At 43.4% G+C, this 19,692-nt stretch overlaps 1 protein-coding gene across 3 annotated transcripts in view; it reads right to left on the reverse strand.

Annotated features, from left to right (window-relative positions):
* Window positions 1-19,692, reverse strand: part of PTPRR (protein tyrosine phosphatase receptor type R) — a 962,385-nt gene that overhangs the window by 278,912 nt on the left and 663,781 nt on the right. For all 3 annotated transcript variants that reach the window (XM_078673920.1, XM_078673919.1, XM_078673921.1), the window contains one exon: window positions 8,166-8,250. In XM_078673920.1, coding sequence (XP_078530046.1) covers window positions 8,166-8,250 — 85 coding nt within the window. The remainder of the gene's footprint in view (window positions 1-8,165; window positions 8,251-19,692) is intronic.

Genomic DNA, 19,692 nt, shown 5'->3' on the forward strand with positions numbered 1-19,692 from the left:
GACTTTAATACCCTAGAACTATACACTCTTTTGTCAATGCAGGGTACGATTGTGCGATCTCGCTTGTAAGCCAATATGAAATGAAGAATTGACATCTCCCTATTATGGAAACCTTTAGATTGGAAGTGTTGCACCGGTTGTAAACGATTATGTTACCTAGACCAACACAGCTTGAAGCGATGCATGCATGGATTAGGGCAACCCATGACAGAAAGAGAGATCGAAGTAAGGAAAGAGTGAAAAAGTCAATCAGGGCATTTCAGGATGCGAGATGGGATGCATTGGAGAAAAGATGGAGAGTACAAGCCTTTGAGGGGGATAAGTTGTTCCCGTTGTTGGTAAAGACAGGGGATGCCCAAAAGAAGCGTGTGGAGGAAAGCGATAGCGACACCGATGATAGCTTGAGAGAAAGGTTGTTATCAGAGAGACCACCTCCATATAACCCAGCCTCAGAGGAGGGAAAATCAGCACAGACAGAGGGAATGGGCAAATCACAGGTTCCACCTAGTGCAGGAGTAGTTGGGAGACTCTAACTTGAGGAATGGGAACACAGATCCCAGTGAGCATGGAAGCTAAGGGAGTTGTCGATGTTGGAGGTTGCTGGACGCTCTTACTGTACCGGTCACCATTGGTCCCATAATGTCAGTGTATTATCCAGAACAGGCGAGAAATGGGAGTTCATCACAGTCAGTAGTGGAAGAGAGAACTAGCTCTGGAGGGAATGGAACAGTGAGCGGAAAAGCTCATTTTCTGAGGCCCATAGAATCGAGCACGCCATTGCTAGCCACTGAAGACTCGTCAAGGGGGCAGATGGAATGAGGACGGTGATGCCGAGATCCCTTGCCGATTCGAGATCAGACCTAAGAATGTGGGAGCCACCTGTGAGGAATCAGAATGACAGGATGATAGGAAGTTGGGATCGCGGAAGCGAAGGGAACATACCAGTCCTTCGGGATACACCCGAAGGGAATAGATGAAGGGAACAGAGCAGTGGAAGCGAAGAATCGAATGGTGTATCTAGTCGAGGGACTCTGAAAGTGAACATAAGGGCAAAGATGTTGGACGTAGTGAGACTGAAAGCAGAGGTAGATGAGATAATTGAGGGAAACCTGCCGTTGGAGAGAGTGGAGCACTATGATCCAGATGAGTTACTGTTTGTAGCAAAGGATGTGACTTGTAAGGCAAGGTCGGCACATGAAAAACTGTCTCACTTAGCGAAGGCGTACGAAGTGTATTTATCCAAAACAAAGATGTTGTAAGGAGGTCACAGGTTGCAGTACAGAGATCAGGAACTGGAAGAGAAGAGGGTGATTGGGTTAAGAACTCACATTCGGGAACTGATTATAGGGATACACGCATGGAGTATGCTTGATAAATGGGAAGAAAGATGGTCCAAAAAGAAGAGCGCTAAAAAGAGCGTAGGAGAGACACCGCCTCCAGGAGGGGGATGCTGGGAGTAGAGAATTACCCTTTGCGAGAGGTAGCAAGTATAGGGTATGTGCATGTGCCTTGGAATAGAGGTGATTTGACAGCACTCACTAATGACTTCCCTAAGCTGAGGGAGAAGCCAGATGACAGTGTAGTTCGGAGTAATTTGTGGGCAGAGTGTAAAGTTGCTATTGATTAGCCCACTTCTGAGCGAGACAGGGACTCTGTTACAAATGATCCTTCACCTATTGTCATGAAGAAGTTTGAACAGGTGATCACATTGCTGAAGTCCAAGATAGCGCCACAGGATATTGATTGGGTCAAGATAGATCGAACAATACAGGAACCAAAGGAGACAGTACATGAATACTATGAAATACTTTTGCAAGTCTTTAAACAGTACAGTGGCCTAGATAATCTAGACCCCAAAGGCAATGGACAGTTAGTTTCAAAGTTCGTTTTGGGTCTGAGACCCAAAGTACGCGATTTCTGCCCCCCTTAATGTGATCCCCTTAGGGCGGCACTCCTCATTGAAAATAGCTAGCTTAAATACCCGCTCGCTCCACTGTCACCATGTAGAAATCTATAACTTGTTGCAGGACAATGAGATAGACATACTGACTCTATCAGAGACTTGGTTGGGCGATAACTCGATGCCGGACATCATCGCCGCCCTCCCAAGCGGCTATGATGCGATATGGCATAATCGCCCAGGAAATGCACGGGGGGGAGGGGTAGCGGTTCTTTTTAAAAAGACCCTGACAGTGGAAAGTCTGCTGTCAGAGACAGTCGATTTAGCTGATCTGCTTGGGGTGAAAGTCACTGTGAATAATTCATGCTGGGTGGTGCTAGCTGTTTATCGCCCACCCAATGCAACCCCATTGTTCCAGGATTTATTTGGTCCCATTATGTCTGACTTATGTACCCGTTATACCAAAATCATAGTAACAGGAGATTTTAATCTACATTGGGATGAGCCCCACTGGGACCTGCCTATGCGCCAATTGGACACCTTGATGTCAGCCCTAAGTTTTAAACAACTTGTGGAGGCTCCCACACACAATAAAGGTCATGTTCTTGACCTTGTGTGGACTACCGATCCAAATGTGGCCCTTAAAGACGTTGCCCCATGTATATGGTCTGATCATTACTTAATATCTTGTGAGGTACGCATTAACGGCCCTAGAAACAACCTACCACTGGAAGTGAGGAGTATCCGTAATTGGGCAGAGGTTGATTTGCTAACCCTGACCAAGGTACTCCTGCCAAGGGATCGGACCTCGAGTCCCGACTATAGTTTGGACCGGGACTATGCGGATCTAACGCAGAGCCTAACCCTAGCTATTGATCAGATAGCACCTAGGAGAACAAAGCTATTAAAAGGAGCTGGTAAAGGGGCCCCATGGTTTACGCCATCACTGAGGGACCATAAAAGGAAGCTTAGAGCGATAGAAAGAGGATGGAGGAAAACTAAACAGGCTTCAGCTAGAAACCTCTATCGAACCTCTCTTAATCTATACAAAAAGTCTATTGCTCTAGCAAAAGCTGAATACTATGAGGCTCGCCTAAGCAAGGCAGCCAATGTCCAGAAGGAGACCTTTAAGATCTTGTCGGAGTTGAGTAAAAAACCCGATAACTCCCAGTCTCCTTTAAATTGCAATGCCTTTCAGGGATATTTCCTGGAGAAAGTGAGAACTATTATCCAAGAGATAAAAAGTGGCATGGCAAATGGGAGGGCCATGCCGATAGCCCCTCATAAACCGGCTGACTGTACCATCGCACTGTTTCCAGAGATTGATACACTGAGCTTGGAGCAGCTGATGGGTCGAATTAAATCCGGATCCCCAGCAGATCCGTGTCCACCAAGAGTCTTCCAGCTAGCCCGCCCTTTGGTGGAGGAACGCATCATCTTCCTCCTTAATAGATCTTTGGAGACAGGGCATATACCAGCTGAGCTTAAGGAAGCACGCGTAAGACCCCTGCTAAAGAAACCAGGCGCAGACCCCGCTGTGCTAAAGAACTATAGGCCTATCTCCCAGTTGCCATTCCTCTAAAAAATACTGGAACAACATGTATTAAAGTCCCTGTCCACGTACCTGGAGTCTCACCATCTACTTCATGAACGACAGGCAGGGTTTCGAGCCCATCACAGCACCGAGTTGGTGATGCTCTCGGTGCTGGATGAATTGAGAGGTCTGGCTGACGGTAAGAAACCGAGCGCCCTGATTTTGTTAGACCTTTCAGCGGCGTTCGATACCGTCAGCCATGCGTTGCTTCTGGAGAGGCTGAGGAACTTTGGCATCAAAGGCCGGGCCTTCAGATGGTTGCAATCCTTCCTTTCGGGAAGGACCCAAAGGATACAACTTGGGGATGAAATCTCTGAGGTGGGGACGTTAGAATGTGGGGTACCTCAGGGCTCGGCCCTGTCCCCACTTCTATTTAATCTCTACCTGCAACCTCTGATTGCCTCTTTGGCGAGCATGGGCTGCACAGTATTCAACTATGCGGACGACACTCAGCTGTTGCTGAGTGTCGATAACACAAGTGCCGCACAACTCCAAACCCAGAACATCTTGAGGTACACGGTCCAATGGATGACGGGAAATCTTTTGAAAATCAACCCAGACAAGACCGAGGTATTGGTGATTCCATCTGCCACCTCCCCATGGGGAGACCTCTATTGGCCTGCGGAGTTAGGCCCCGCTCCAAAACCTAGCCTGAACGTAAAGAGTTTGGGGATCAAACTGGACTGTGATTTATCGATGGTCAGTCAGATCTCTTCGGTGGTGGGAAGTTGCACTAACATCCTCCGGCAGCTGCGTAAGCTAGCCCCCGTTCTCTCCCAATCCATGATGCGCTCAATCGTAGCAGCCACCGTGATCTCGAGGATAGATTACAGAAATGCCCTCTATCTTGGCCTGCCAAAAACGTTGATACACAGGCTACAGGTTGTCATGAACGATGCTGCACGTCTTATTTTTAGACTACCAAGACGATCGAAAGCATCTCCCCTGCTACAGAGCCTGCACTGGCTCCCTATTAAAGAGCGAGCAGAATTTAAGAATCTGTGTATAGCTCATAAGGCAATCTATGGCCTGGCACCCGCCTACATCAAGGATCGCCTGGCGGTGTACAGCCCATTGAGATCTTTAAGATCTTCGGATTCTCAACTACTGGTCTGTCCCCGGTACAAATTGGTAACTAAGGGAGGGAGAGCCTTCTCCGTGCTAGTCCCGCAGCTGTGGAATGCACTACCCGAGCCGCTGCGCAGGGAAGAGAATCTCCTACGCTTTAGACGGGTGTTAAAAACACTGCTGTTTAGAAGATCCATGAGCGCAATATAGACTAATGGTTGCTTTTCTGTCTTTGCTAAGTTGTTGTTCTTGTGATTTCCGAGCGCCTAGAGACCTGTAGGTGATTGGGCGCGCTACAAATCAAAAATAACAATAACAATAACAATAACAATAACAACAATTAGCCTCATGATTCAACATCATTTAATCTGTTGGCAGAACAAGCCAGTGGATGAAATACTGCGATATGCCAGGTATTGTAGTGATGAGGTGGACTCAAAGCATAGGAAGCTTAAGGATAAGCTGATGCTAGTCCAGATGCAAACCGCTGACAAGGGACTCCAGATGCAGCCAAGTGGAGGGACGTTGGGGGGAAGACAGGGGCGCAATCAGGGAGGAATACAGAATGGTCAGGATCAGGGAAAGGAAAAAGGGGTAGACCCCAAAACGGGAATGGATGTGGCGACACTGAAAAAGACTACTGCATGTCATCTTTGTCACAAGATCGGGCATTGGAAACACGAGTGTCCATTGAACCCAGCAAATCAGTTGCAGCCAGAGGTAGAGCCGGTGCAGGTGCCTGAAATGGTTAATACCATGAAGAGGCCAAGATCGATGAAAGGGGGGACATTGGTTCCACAAGCACAGGTTCCCCAGCCACCGAGGGTCCAGCAGGGGGTTCGGACGTACCAGCAGATGCCTCTCTTTGAATTTGACGACTACAGCCCCGATCCAGTGGCATGACGGTGCCTGAGGGGGTAGGAAGACTGTACTCTTGAAGCAGTCTTGGAGGTAGACCAGAGGGGACGTTTGTAGAAGCTGATGTTGACGGTCATCCTGCCACCTTTTTGGTTGACACTGATGCTACATGTTATACTGTAAGATCTGCAGTAGTCCCCAACCTACCCCTCTTGGGACAATCAATCCAAGTTGATGAGAGGCAAACAAGAAAATGACAAGTCCATTGACTGAGCCGATTCCTGTGAGAATAGGAATTTTCCGAGATAGACACCAATTTGTGGTGTGCGACTCAAGTCCAGTCTGCTTACTAGGAAGAGATCTCTTGTATAAGCTTAACTGCACTATTTATTGCACCCCCTAGGGAGTGGAGTTGCAGACAAATGACGATGATATCACCTTTAAAGTTGCAAATCAGCACTTGTGCATTGAGATGTACCCTGCAGTAACAGTGAAAGAGCTTCCACTTGACTTAAGAGATTAAGGCTCATTGAAGTTGTGGGATTTCACAGGAGAAGATATTGGATTGATCAAAGGATTTGAGCCATTTAAGATCCAGGCTAAGCAAAATGTGGAGTTTCCGATAACACCTCAGTACAATCTGTCACCAGAGACGAACGCAGGGATAAAACCTGTAATCAACTCTATGATCAAGCAGGGAATTCTGAAGGAAACAATGGGCAGTCCATGCTACTCACCTATTATGGGATTGCAGAAACCGAGTGGGAAATTCAGGATTGTGCAAGACCTGCGAAAGGTCAACGCAATAGTCGTTCCATGTTGTCCAGCGGTACCGAATCCATCAGTGATATTGTTTAAGATTCCATGTAAAGCAGAGTGGTTCACTGTGATTGATCTGTGACAAACTTTTTTTCGAAACCCCTTCATGAGGAGAGCCAATTTCTTTTTGCTTTTAAGCTGGAAAACTGTGAGTTAACATGCTGTCGTATCCCTCAAGGGTCTACAGAGAGTCCATCGATCTTCAATCAGATTTTGAAGAAGAATCTTGAAAGTCTTGTGTTGCCGCAGAACTCCTTGATCGTGCTGTACTTAGACAATCTTCTTGTCACGTCCGAGACAGAGGATGCTTGCAGGATTGACACCACTGCTTTACTGAATCATTTGACAGAGAATGGACACAAGGTGTCCCCAAGCAAGTTACAGTATTGTCTGAATGAGGTACAATACTTGGTTCACCGTATAGAGAAAGGCAAGCGAAAGGTGTCACCCGACCGAATTGAGGCAATCATGTGTATGGCTGTGCCTACCACACAGAGGGAACTCAGAATGTTCATAGGGATGTTTGGCTACTGTCGCCGATGGGTTCCTAACTTCTCTCTGAAAGCAAAGCCCTTGTAGAGGCTGATGCACAAGGATGTGAGTGATCTGGTACCATGGGACAGTGACTGTATGAAAGCGTTCTTGGAGTTGAGAGAGGACCTATGTCGTGTTCCGGCTCAGGGAATGCCTGATTACAACAAGCCTTTTTTATTATTCTGTTGTAAACGAGAAGGTTGTGCATTATCAGTTTTTACTCAAGATCATGGAGGTGTCCGTAGCCCAGTTGCCTACTTCTCAGCTACTTTAGAACCTCTAGGCCCATAGGAATGATTGGGAAGCCATTACTTATTTGCGAGTCGCAAATAAGGAATGTGTAGGAATCGCTATTTTTACAGCGATTCCCACATGCATAGGCTTTTGCGAGTCCTTAATTGCGATTCCTTAATTATCGTATTTAAGGACTAGCAAAATCCTACCTTGATGCATGTGCCTGTTAGCAGCTTGCAAGCAATATTAATACCATTTAACAAAGAGCTACCTAGATTTCACACTGTGCCAGAAATTCTGTGCATGTTTGTAAAATAAAGAAATACATGTCTACTGCTATGTTATAATTAAGAGATTGAGGTAGGAGCAACTGGAGTAAGAGTTGCAGCTTAATCAGCAAATACAAATATAACATTCCCTTAATGGTGGCATCCTAATCAAATGAAGAAGCCACAAATAGATCTTGCTGCTTGTTAACTCAAGTTAATCGTCAAAGAACAAAATAAGAAGTGTGCAGATTACATAACTGAGCAATTACAGTGACCATTCTTTCAATGATTCAACTCTCATTGTCTTGATCTCAGCTATAACCTTTATCAAAATCTACTGAAATATGAACTAAAGTCTTGATTACAATTTTCTTGGACAATTACCACCGCCCCACTTTTACTCACAGAAGAAATTGAGAAAATGTACTACCTGCAAATTAATTTTTTCCAAGAAGTCGATGACACATAGTATGATGTTGCTATAGCTATAGAAAAGATAGGACATAAGCAGTCATAGAAATGCAGATTATGCATATGAATGTCACTATTTATTCAATCACTAGGCAAAGGATTTTAACATTACAGGCTGAATGTCTATACTTAATACTGTTGTGTAAGTATTTCTTGGCTGTCCACCTGCCAAATCATAATTACTATGAACATATATACAACAACCAGTCACCTTGCCGTTGGAGGTTCATTCTACTTCCCTCAGGTATAGCAACCCTAAATCTGCATTCAGGTTTATCCTAGTTCAGGAGCTGTTTAAACCATATGTCTGCTCTGTCTCTGTGTATCAAAACCTATTAGTCCAAATTCACAAGTTGGAGTAAATCAAATCTATAGATACAAAATATGTACAAAATACTGTTATTCCCTTAAAACTTACTTGGTAAAATTGTCTTATACCGGTTTTTAGTTCCATGACTAGGGATGTCTAGCTCTTTGGGATCCACAAAATTCATTGGTATTTCCTGGAAGAAAAAATAAACGTAATATGAATATTTCCATAGTTTTCGATCTTACATCATCTTTACTCATTTATCCATCCCACTGTAAGCAATAAACACTAAACATACAATGATCATAAATAGCCTTGTGGCCAATACAAAGTAAGGGGTACCCTGTGAACAGAGGTGAGGTAGTGATAGGCATCTTACTGGATATCAGAAAGAGTAGGAAAACAGCTGTTAATTGGCATATGAATGCATCAGCAACAGTAGTAAACTGCAATTCTGCAACTATTAGCGAAATTACACTAATCAAGAGATTGAGACTCAAGACTTTCAAAAGAACTTTACAAAACTGTAATTTTTGTGCCCTTCGTGGCCACTAACATTGTATATTGCTAGAGATTCACAGTACAGTCCAAAGATCTTCTCTTGAATCACATGGGATACCCAAGTCAATATTAAGCAGATAATATGAAGGAGGAGGTCTCTCTCATGGCACTGTGGTAAAATATTATCATTGTTTGTAAACAAGATTTTCTTTTTTTCATCAAGACCTAACTGTAATCACTTAAACAGTATTGTAATCTGTGATATCTAAAAACCAAAATATAAAGTTGCTCATGCGATAAGAAATTAAAACGTAAATGTATATTTTTATTTACATTTTTATTTCTATTTAAATTCCTTCACATCTAGGTGATTCGCAGAGGGTCCTGAAAAGGAATTTGCCCTGTGAAGATCACTCTACCCTTATCTTCATACACACACACATATCCATCTATAGCCTTATAGATACACAGTGGCTCCAAGAAGTACAGCTAGAATTTAGGCTTTGATCTGCCGCTGTTTTTTGCAGCTGTTTTTCCATGCCTACATTTTACTTTGTTTAAAAACTGCCATTATTGGGCACAAATGGTAGATTCTTGTGAGAATGCGAGTTATAAATTTGGGTAGATGTTAGTACAACACAAGGAAAAAGACCAAAAACTTGTCAGGGTAAAACATAGTTTCAACAATTTATACCTGGACTCAACCCCGTGGTGAAATGTGTGAAGTATTTAGCAGTAACAAAATAGTTATACAATCAAAACACAACACATACTACCACCAATTTATAACAATAGATTTGTATTTGTTTTAAATAATCAAGGCAAAACGCACCAAGAATAGTAAAGCACCAACCAGTAGTCACTGTGCATGGCTGACTGGAACCAAGATACGATTTCAGGCTCACTACGATGGAGCGCAGTTTCAATTCACCATACATGTCATCATGGTCATAGATTTTTCCTTCTGACTTAGGGCCTCATTACGAACCTGGTGGTCAGACCACCAGGCATAGTGTCGTCGGTCGGGAGACCAGCGACAAGCTAGCGGCATCCCGACCACATATTATGACATGACAGTTGCGACCGCTGCAGTCTGACAGCAGCGGCATGCTCAGGCTCACTATGTGAGCTTAAAGGCAATGGCACCACGGTGCTGGACCTGCACTGGCATGCGCACACTGTTACCATGCACCATGTTGTGCATGGCACAGAGTACAGGCACAACAGTGAATGCAGAGGGGGCACAACATTTGCCCCCATGCAAATTCCTATCCCCCCCAGGCAAAATCACCCGGGGGCACTGTTTTGGGCCCTTTCTTTGTGTTTCCAACAACCTTTTCATTATGGGGTTCCGGTCATGAAAAGGTTGTCGGAAAGGTAATTTATTGAATCCCGACGCCGATGTCTGTCTCATTACCACCGCCGTACACCACATCTTTGCAGATTGCCGCCGTCATGGGATCCATGATCCAGTCAGTGTTGGCAGAGTTGAGGCAGTCCGACCGCCCCACTCCTAATCTGGTTGTCGGACATGCAGTCGTAATCAAGGCCTTAGTCTCTGAAATTAATTTCAAAATCCTTCAGTGGTGTATCTGATTAAGTGCTCATGAAGATGGATAGCAATTGGACAAGGTCCTGCTGAAGTTGCTGGTTTGTGTGGGAAAAGCTCAGAGCAGGAGAAATTCAAAATTTTCAGCAGATGAAGTCCTCATGCAGGCACTTTTCACACCCTTACCCAGTCAAGATGTCTACCTTTGAACTTAGTATTTTATGTAGCTCAATATCCTCCAATGGGGCAAGTTTAAAGCTGTATCTTACAAAGTACCTTAAATTTGAGTAAACTTTGCAACGAGTCCCGCTGGCACAGCACTTAGGGGCTAGGGATAACTACAGAAGAGGCTAAAATCAGGGCTCAGGCCAGGTCCAATGGCTACTGGTCAGTTGGACACTTCTGTTAAAATGCCCATTGAAGCTTTGTGTGCCCCTGTAGCTGCACAAAAATCAGCAAACTAAACCTTGAAGTCCACTTTGTAGTCCTGGGTGCAAGTGGGAGGTGGTCCATTCCTTCAGGTCTCCACAGAGGTGTCAAACAGCATGTCCAGCATTCTTCTGTTCTTCCAAAGTTTTGGAGCGTGCTCGGATAAGCTATGGGTGAAATGCAACCTTTGTAGACTTCACTAGCCAGAAGGTGGTGACTCCTGGACACTCTCTAATCAATTAGGAAAACGTTCCGAAGGGCAACCCTCTTACTTTTGTGGCACATACTATTTTAATCACTGCAAACTAGCCCACAGTGCACTGTTTTAGGTAAAATCCAGGATGGCACAACCTTTATACCCTTAGAGGTGGGATGTGTGCCAATCAGGGGTGTGTTTATGAAAATGAACAGTCCCCTCCTCATCTACACCAAACTGGTTCTAGGACCAGCTCCTCCTCCCACTGAGCTGGTGCCATGATGGCTACTGAGACCCCAGGACACAACATTCTTCTCTTTCTGAGGTCACTTACTGTCTATGAATAGACAGGCCTCACCCTCCTCTTATCAGGAGGCAAGCACACCCAAGCCATGTGAGAATCTTCTAAAGCAGGATACAAATAGCAACGTCCAGCTTTTGTCCTCTCCAAGACAGAAGCAGCCCCTGCAGGCCAACCCAGCAAAGCAACACAGCAAAGGGGCAGTACTCCTCTTGACAGCACCCTAGCTCTTCCTCTTGGCAGAGTCTCCTCTTGATCCAGAAGTGTTCTAAAAGTCTGGGGTTACTTTTAGGTCAAATACGTATACCCCTTTTGGCCTTTGAAGTAGGCATTCATCAAGGGATAGTCTTTGTAGTGCACAAGTTCTGTCTTCCCCTTTCTTTGCTTCAGAAACACCACAGTGGGGTGAAGACAGCATTATGAGAGGCTAGGCACTGACCTATTCAGGTCTCAGTGACTCCTCCCACCAGTCTTCCTCCGGAAGGCCCATCAGATTGGTGATGGGCCATCAGGATATTCAGGGCACACCTCAGCTCCCTTTGTGTGACTGTCTAGAGTGATGGCACAATCAGCTTAGCTGTCAGTCTAACTCAGATGTTGATTCCACAGGAAGGCAGATGCACATGATGGTAAAGCAAGAAAATGCCCTATTTCTAAAAGTAAAAAGAAAACTAGGACGTGTGTCCCAGACACTGGATGCACTGCTATAAACCACTGTAGAAGTGTGGAAAATATGAACAGCAGAAAGTGTAAAAATGTTCAACAAAGTGTAACCATAATTCAAAAACTGTGCGTAATCAATAACACAGTGACTTTGTCCATGGCAAAATGATCACTAGACCACTGAATCTTGCTCAGTTGTTTTAATGTTCAGACGAAAAAGCATCCCGACAGGGAAATGATTTTTATGGCAAAAAATTCAATTATAACATATGATGGTTGATCAATATGGCCGATCCCATTGCATTTCTAGCATTCACAATTGCCCTAATCTACAAACAAAACTGCTCAAATCAGTTGCATACAGTAGATATTATATGGAAAAGTCTTCAAGTTCAAACTCAAGAGTGAGCTGGACATCCAATGGGTTAAACATAAAAGTGAAAAGGAAACTTAACAGAGTGTGATGCGATCTTTAATGAACTTAGAGCCATATCGGCCAACATAAAAAAATGAAAAAATTGAAACTGGAAGGCTACACACAACCCATCCTTAAATGACCACTCAGAGAAAACAAAGGAGAAGAAAAAACATGCAACAAAAGAAAAAAGATACAACTAGTGTCTTTAGGTGCGTGAGAATCGCAGAAGTTGCCTAAGTACATAAGCAAGATGAAAGTGCACCGGAACATGCCATGCTACAGTGTACAAAAAATCCCAAGAATCCCGGAACCACGAATAAACAGACCGATACCTTTAAACGGCACGGTCAGCAGGTAACTGATGTTACACTCTGGGAAAAGTAATCCTGAGTGAAATTAGCAGGAGGAGGGCAAATCGAGCAAATGACTCACCGTGATGAAACAGCAAGAGCCAACTTGTGAGCGAAACCATCCGTGTATGGCGCGTTGTCAAAAGAACGCTGCGTGTACTTTTTAATGCACGGAAGTGATGTGCAACACGTAAATGAAACTACTAAACACTGAAAACAGACTAGCTGAACAGTTGGTGTGGAGAAAACAATGTACAACAAGCATTTGCAATGCAATAGGTCTCGCATTAGGAAAGTTTGAGCTATTGGTATTGTAAATTCTCAATTGTTTATTTATGTGTTAGTTTTGAAAATAGCGAAATAGCTTTGTCATTTACAATGCCAATAGTTATAACTTTCGCTAATGTGACACCTATAGCATTTGTTATGCAATATGTGTTGTATTTACATGACTTACATGTATTGATATTACAAATAACAATGGCTTTTATTTATTTTTAATAATTAATACTTAAATAAAAGTTATTGTATTTATAATGGCAATAGCTTAAACCTTTGTAAATAACTTTTGTGAAGATTATGTTCAGTGTATTTTATTGTGACGAAAATCCAAGAACAGAAGTGAAATATTAAAAAAAATTGTGACATTTGTAATAAAGCTTGAAACCTTTTCAGGGTCAAGCTACTTAGTATATTGTGGGCTATGAGAAAGGGCTCTGTGGGAACTTTATGGGCTTTTGACTCTGCTCCACTCAGATAAAAAAAGCTACTGCAGGCACCTCTACGCCTAGTGACATCATTGTGCCTGGAGAAGTGTAAGCAGCTGGGTGTAGGTCTCTGTACAAACAAATCTCCTTCCTCTAGAAATCTCCTCAGTAGCCACTCCGACTGGGGGAAGTGTACAGAGCAACCACATCTACGGTACATAGCCAGATTTCCACAATTTCAGGTATTTGAATATCCTGTAACGGTTGTAGAAGGTGAGTGGTGTCCTGTAAATACAAGGGACCAGCTTGTACGATGCAAAAACGAATCAAAATAGTGACCCAATGGTTCATGAATGGAACCGCACCGTGACACAATGGGTCTGAAAGGTGGATCATGTATGTTTTTATGGATCTTCGGGAGTATGTATAATGCAGGTCTACGAGGAATGTAAAAATACTCCTAGGTTTTCTCTGTAATCCATTTCATATTATCGCACACGTGAGAGTCATCATAAGGATACCCTGGTAGGACACAGTAGGATCTTGAGGTAATGGTAAATAAGTAGAATCATCTTGCAGAGTTGCTTCAACCTTATTCTCGTAGAAATGACGATCCATGTCTACCAGAGCTCCACCCTTGTCAGCAGATGAAAAATGTAATAATTGCTTCATTCTCAATGATTTTAGTGCTGCTTTCTCTGTTTTAGACAGGTTTTGGTGTTTAGTGGTTTGGGCCAGGAGTTTGGACAAATCGTGCTTGACCAGTGCCTCAATGGTATAGATAAACTTGTGCGAGATGGGAGAAATGAATGTGCTCTTTGGTTTAAATTCATGATAACCGGATTTATCTTGACTCATAGTTCTCATGTCAAGATTGGCAAAAAAAATGGCGAAGACGCAACTTCCTGCTGAATGTATACAGGGCACTCTCACTCAAGTGGCTTATTGTGAAAGGTCGGCAAAAATTAGATCCCTTTGTCCAAATCCGATATCTGTGATTTAGACAACTCTGTGGATGATATATTAAGCACTGGTGTTACTTTTGTCTTCTGGATGTGCCGGCTTTTACAGAATCTATGACCTCTCTGGGTTTTGCTGGGTCTACCAGTGCAACCGTGGGTGGTATTGGTGGAGTGTTAGCTGCCGGACTCGTCTCTAAAAAAGACACCTTGGAGCATTAGACGTAGCCGTTGGCACATTGCTGTCTGCTGTGGTCAAGGATGTGGATACAGGAGGATGGGACATCTGCATCACCCTAATGCAAACTAGACCATCCTCAGATGATGTAGTTCCTGGTTTTCGAAAAGTTGCATTTCTGTACGTATACTTCAGCCCAAGAGTATACCTCGTCCAATTTGTAATCTATTGTATCCCTTCTGAATTTGTGAATTTTTTGTTTGTGGATCTCTTTAGCATACAAGTCTAGTTTAGTATTGATCTTGCACAGAGTAGACACAAAAGTGTCAGATTCCATGTGTAGGATCAGAGGATGTAGCTCTTTAATTTCTTGTTCCAAGCCCACTAAAACTTGAAAAAGTTCTTCCACGATAAGTAATTAAGAGGGAAGAATTATTCATTATGGCATACAATTTGTCCATTAATTTTTTGTTCAGTTTGAACATCATTGGTTTAATGGCCAAGCAAAGTCCTCTGGGTATTCTACTGGCTTTGTGGTATTGTATCATAGTAGTTGCATGTGATCTATTGATTAATCTCTCCATGCATGAGATATTCAAGTTGCCTGATTTGTTGATTAACAGGCCCATGTGAAGTGCCAAATGTCCTGACCTCAAGGATGAGACCGTAGATGTCATTGGCTTCCAAAGTGCTGTAAACCTTACTTTCAGCCTTATTATCTATTAAGTGCAAAATGTCATCAAAAGACATAGTGTGGTGCAACAATAGCTGATTAGAGCAGAGGAAAATGAGATACAAGTACAAAAAACAAGAGATCAGCTGGGATGCACTCAGATTAAACAAGTTTCAAACAAACGTTGAACAAATTACACTGGGACACATGTCCTAGTTTTCTTTTTCCTTTTGAATTGGGTGGCCGGGCAGAGCCCCGCAACAGGGTGCACACTTGAGAAAATGACCTAGAGTATTTTGTTTAACGTTTGTTTGAAAATTATTTAATCTGAGTGCATCTCAGCTGATCTCTTGTTTTTGTTCTCTTTCTAAAAGTGGCATTTTCAAACACACAATTTAAAAAAATCCTTCCCTAAAAGATGTATTTTAAAATCCTGAGCACAGGGATCCCAAACTCCAAATCTTTATCTTTTCCCAATTGAAAGTTATACTCTTAAGATGTTAACAGGTAGGTCCAATGATAACCTATGGAAGAGATAGCCCTTGCAATAGTGACAAACAAAATTGGCATTATTTCACTATTAGGACATGCAAAACACACCAGTTCATGTCCTACCTTTCACATACACTGCACCCAGCCCAGGGGGTACCTTGGGCCTATCTTTAGGGTGCCTTATGTGTAGAAAAAGGGTAGGTTTGGGCCTCGCAAATGAGTTCACTTGCCAGGAAACATGACAGTTTAAAACTACACAGTGACACTGTAATGGCAGGTCAGAGACAGGTTTACAGGGCTACTCATGCGGGTTGCACAAACAGTGCTGCAGGCCCATCAGAAGCATTTGGTTTACTGGGCACACACAGTGCACTTTACTAGAGACTTAACATTAAATAAAGTATGCCAATCGTGGATAACCAATCATAATTACATTTTGCACAATCAATCAGTTTTCTAGTAAAGCACGACTACTCACCTGTTAGGGGCTCAAGGTGGCTAATGGTGGGGGGGAGTGTGCATCGGAGGTTCAGTCGAAGAGCCAGGTCTTGCGGTCCTTCCTGAATTGAGGCAACAACAGTGATTAGCAAGGAGCTCCAGGTCTTTGCAGCGAGGTAGGAGAAGGAACTTCCTCCAGGCTTGGTCTTGCGAATCCGTGGGATGGTGGCCAGGGCCAGTTGGGCAGAGCGGAGATGCCTGGTGGGAGTGTAGAAGTAGAGGCGGTGGTTGATGTATGCTGGTCCTGCATTGTGGAGGGCTTTGCAGGCGTGCATGAGGAGCTTGAAGGTAATTCTTTTGTTGATAGATAGCCAGTGAAGGTCTCTCAGGTGGCTGGTGATGTGGCTGTGGCAGGGGATGTACAGGATGAGTCTGGTGGAGGTGTTCTGGATGTTCTGCCGTTTCTTTAGGAGTTTTTGGGTGGTGCCGGCATAGAGTGCATTGCCGTAGTCGAGTCTGCTGCTGACGAGGGCATGGGTTCCCATTTTCCTGGACTCAGTGGGGAACCACTTGAAGATCTTCTGAAGCATGCAGTGCGTGTGGAAGCAAGAGGGCCAGACAGTGTTGATTTGGTGGTTCATTGAGAGTTAGGAGTCTAGGATGAGGATGAGTTTTCTTACATGGTCTGTGAGTGTGGAGGGGGAGGTTCTGAGTACTGTGGGCCACCAGGAGTTGTCCTAGGCAGAGAGGGTGGAGCTCAGGATGAAGACTTCAGTCTAGTCTGGAGCGGTAGGTAGCACTTGCACTTTAGCACTGATCAGCAGTGGTAAAGTGCCTCAAGTACCTAAACCAGCAAAAACAAAGTCCAGCATACCATAAAAAATACAGGAAGTAGAGGCAAAAAGACAAGGGAAACCACATCAAGGATGCCAGGTCAAACGGGCATAATCACATTCTCTATTGGCCTTATATGTACATATGTATCACAAATAAAAACTACCCATTTTCCTTCCATCCTATTGATATGTAATACAATATATCTCTTTCCTTGGAGGAACTTACTATTGTACAGACTAAGACCACTTCAGGTTGACTTCCATAATAAGACCTCTGGACTCTTTTATGTTAGTCATACAGTCCATTTCCTACTTTTATTCGCACTTTATCAAACACTGAGAGCAACTTTTTTACTTCCTCTATTGAGATCATACAGCCCTACCTCAAGAAGTTCTTAGAATCCTACATTCCCTTGAATCTCATGAAACCTGCTATGTTGTTGTTAAATTTGTTAGAGGGGCACTCACTATCAAGAAGCATTATGGTTAATTGCAGTTCCTTGGGTGTTGTGGAGAACGCTGTATTACTAGTCACATTTTTTCATACTATACAAGTAACTCTCATGATATTAACTTGGTAGAACGCACATTGCACTTTTTAATTGCCATTCTTGAGATTGATTAGGCCTTTTTTAACTTGAAAGCGATATTGGGAGTATTAAGACTCAGGCCTCTCATATCAAAATGAGATATATATATAATTGCTGTTTGAAATGTGTATATTAATGTATGCTGTTATGATTTAAAAAATATATATAATAAGGTTTTTATACAATTGCGCTGCTGACTTAATGCCTGCTTGCATTTTAAAATAGGTGTAGATCTTTTCCATTCCTCCATTAAATGCTTGTTTGGGTAAGAAGGCAGAGAGATACCCATCACATCTAAATTCTATAATCACAGAAATGAGAGGCCAATCTTTAATTTCAATGTGTTTTTATTTCGATTTTTCAAAAAGATACTATAATTTTCAACATTATATTTAGTGTATCGCATAATACTTTCCTGCCTCTGTTTCATAGGAAAACAGATAAATATATTCCCTCACATTTTAGGGCAGAAGTATCTTTTGCACGGAAAATTTTGAATAGGGGATAAAACACTTTGGGCCTAATTAGGATGTCGGGCTTAAAGCCTCCGACCAGCTGTCGGATGCTTTCTGCCCGACATTGTAGGATTCAAGCTGACCGCCGTATAAGAATGACAGCAGTCGGAGTGACAGCTGCGGGGGACTCCGATGCACTTTTCATGGGCTTATGGAGCCCGTCGGAGGGCACCATAATACCCTAATGACGGCAGGACAAGACTCTGCTTTGCCTCTGGGATTATGATGGTACTTTCCGGCTGCCCTTTCATGGTGGTCTGCCCACCATGAAAAGGCAGGCAGAAAGTGACTGGGGCCCCTAGCAGGGCCCCCTTGCCCCCTGGCTCTCCGCTATTGGGACTGGGGGCACCTATGGTGGCCCACTAAACTTCCCTGCACTGTGTGGTAGGCACACTATCAGGAATGTTTCCAAACATCCATTTTGCTATGGCAGCTTGGGCTGCAGGTCATTTCTACCCACCGTACAAGCTGCCATACCAAAATGGATGTTTTCAACAGCCCTACAGGTGGTTGCATCCAAATTGAGAGGTCGGAACCAATGACCTATGGTCGGGCAGACGCAAGTCCAAGCAACATCGTACTTAGGCCCTTTATGTGAAATGCTACAAGAAAAAAATGTTTCTGCTGTGAATCCAACTGTGCCATTATATTTGAATAATGTGACTGTCCTTACCTGTGTAGTCTGGTTCACCACATCAGTAATTTTCAAATGGCACAAAATGTACCTTCTTATCTACTGAAAAATAACGGAAATTGGAATTCTACTTTTCTTTTGTAATCTGCATTAGATTCAGTTTCATGTGGATAGGCTCATCAAATTGAAATCACCATAAACCATTAGTCTCACTTTTTGTTTTACTGAAAAACGTCCTCAATAAATTCCTAATTTTGATTTCCATCTTTAGAGTGAACCTAAAGCTGTTGGATACACCTTATTTTAGCCTAGGTTGCCACAAATCTTAACACCCTTCTCCCAAACATGTAGGCACTGATCAAATGAGAACCATTTTGCTGTCAGGAAACAATGATATATTGTTTTTTGGCCAGATTTGCCAGGCAATTTAAAATAGTCTCCGAATTGCCTTGGGAAGTGATTCTAAATATCAATATCACACCACAAGCTTTGAAGACCATGTTTCTGGCTAATGTTATTGATAGCATACCTGCTGCATAAAAGAGAAAGAAATCCCCAAAACTGCAGGATACCAGATGCTCCTGAGCCCACAGGTGATATATGGTTTTATTTTATTTATTTATTTTTTGCTATTTTTAAAGCGCGCAAATACCCATACAGGTGTCTCGGCGCTGGTGATCACAGAACTCCCTACACTTTGACGGAATGGTTAGGCAGAAGAGAAAAGCCATGTCTTGAGGCTTTTTCGGAATTTAAGGAGCGTGGGGGCGGTTTTGATATGGAGTGGGAGGGTGTTCCACAATTTAGCAGTGGCTGTAGTGAAACACCTGTCTCCCCAAGTGGCCTTTTTTGTCCGAGGGACATACAGCATGAAAGCTGTGGAGGATCTAAGGGTTCTGCGTTGCTCCAATGGACGAAGAGCTTCTTTTAGGAACTTAGGCCCTGAGTTGTTAAGGGTCTTGTAGGCTATGCAAAGAGCCTTAAATTTTATTCGGCTCCTGATTGGGAGCCAATGGAGCTCTTTGATGTGATGGGAGACAGATGTAAATTTGGAAATAGAAAGTAAGGTTCTGGCCGCCGCGTTTTGCACAGTCTGGAGTTTGTTGAGGACTCCTTCCTGAGCATTAAGAAACAGAGAGTTACAATAATCCGTTCTTGAAAACACTAAAGTACTGATGAGTGTTTTGCCGGCTGACTGTGGTAGGT

The sequence above is a fragment of the Lissotriton helveticus genome, chromosome 1_1, assembly GCF_964261635.1.
Source record: "Lissotriton helveticus chromosome 1_1, aLisHel1.1, whole genome shotgun sequence".
Lineage (NCBI taxonomy): Eukaryota > Metazoa > Chordata > Amphibia > Caudata > Salamandridae > Lissotriton > Lissotriton helveticus.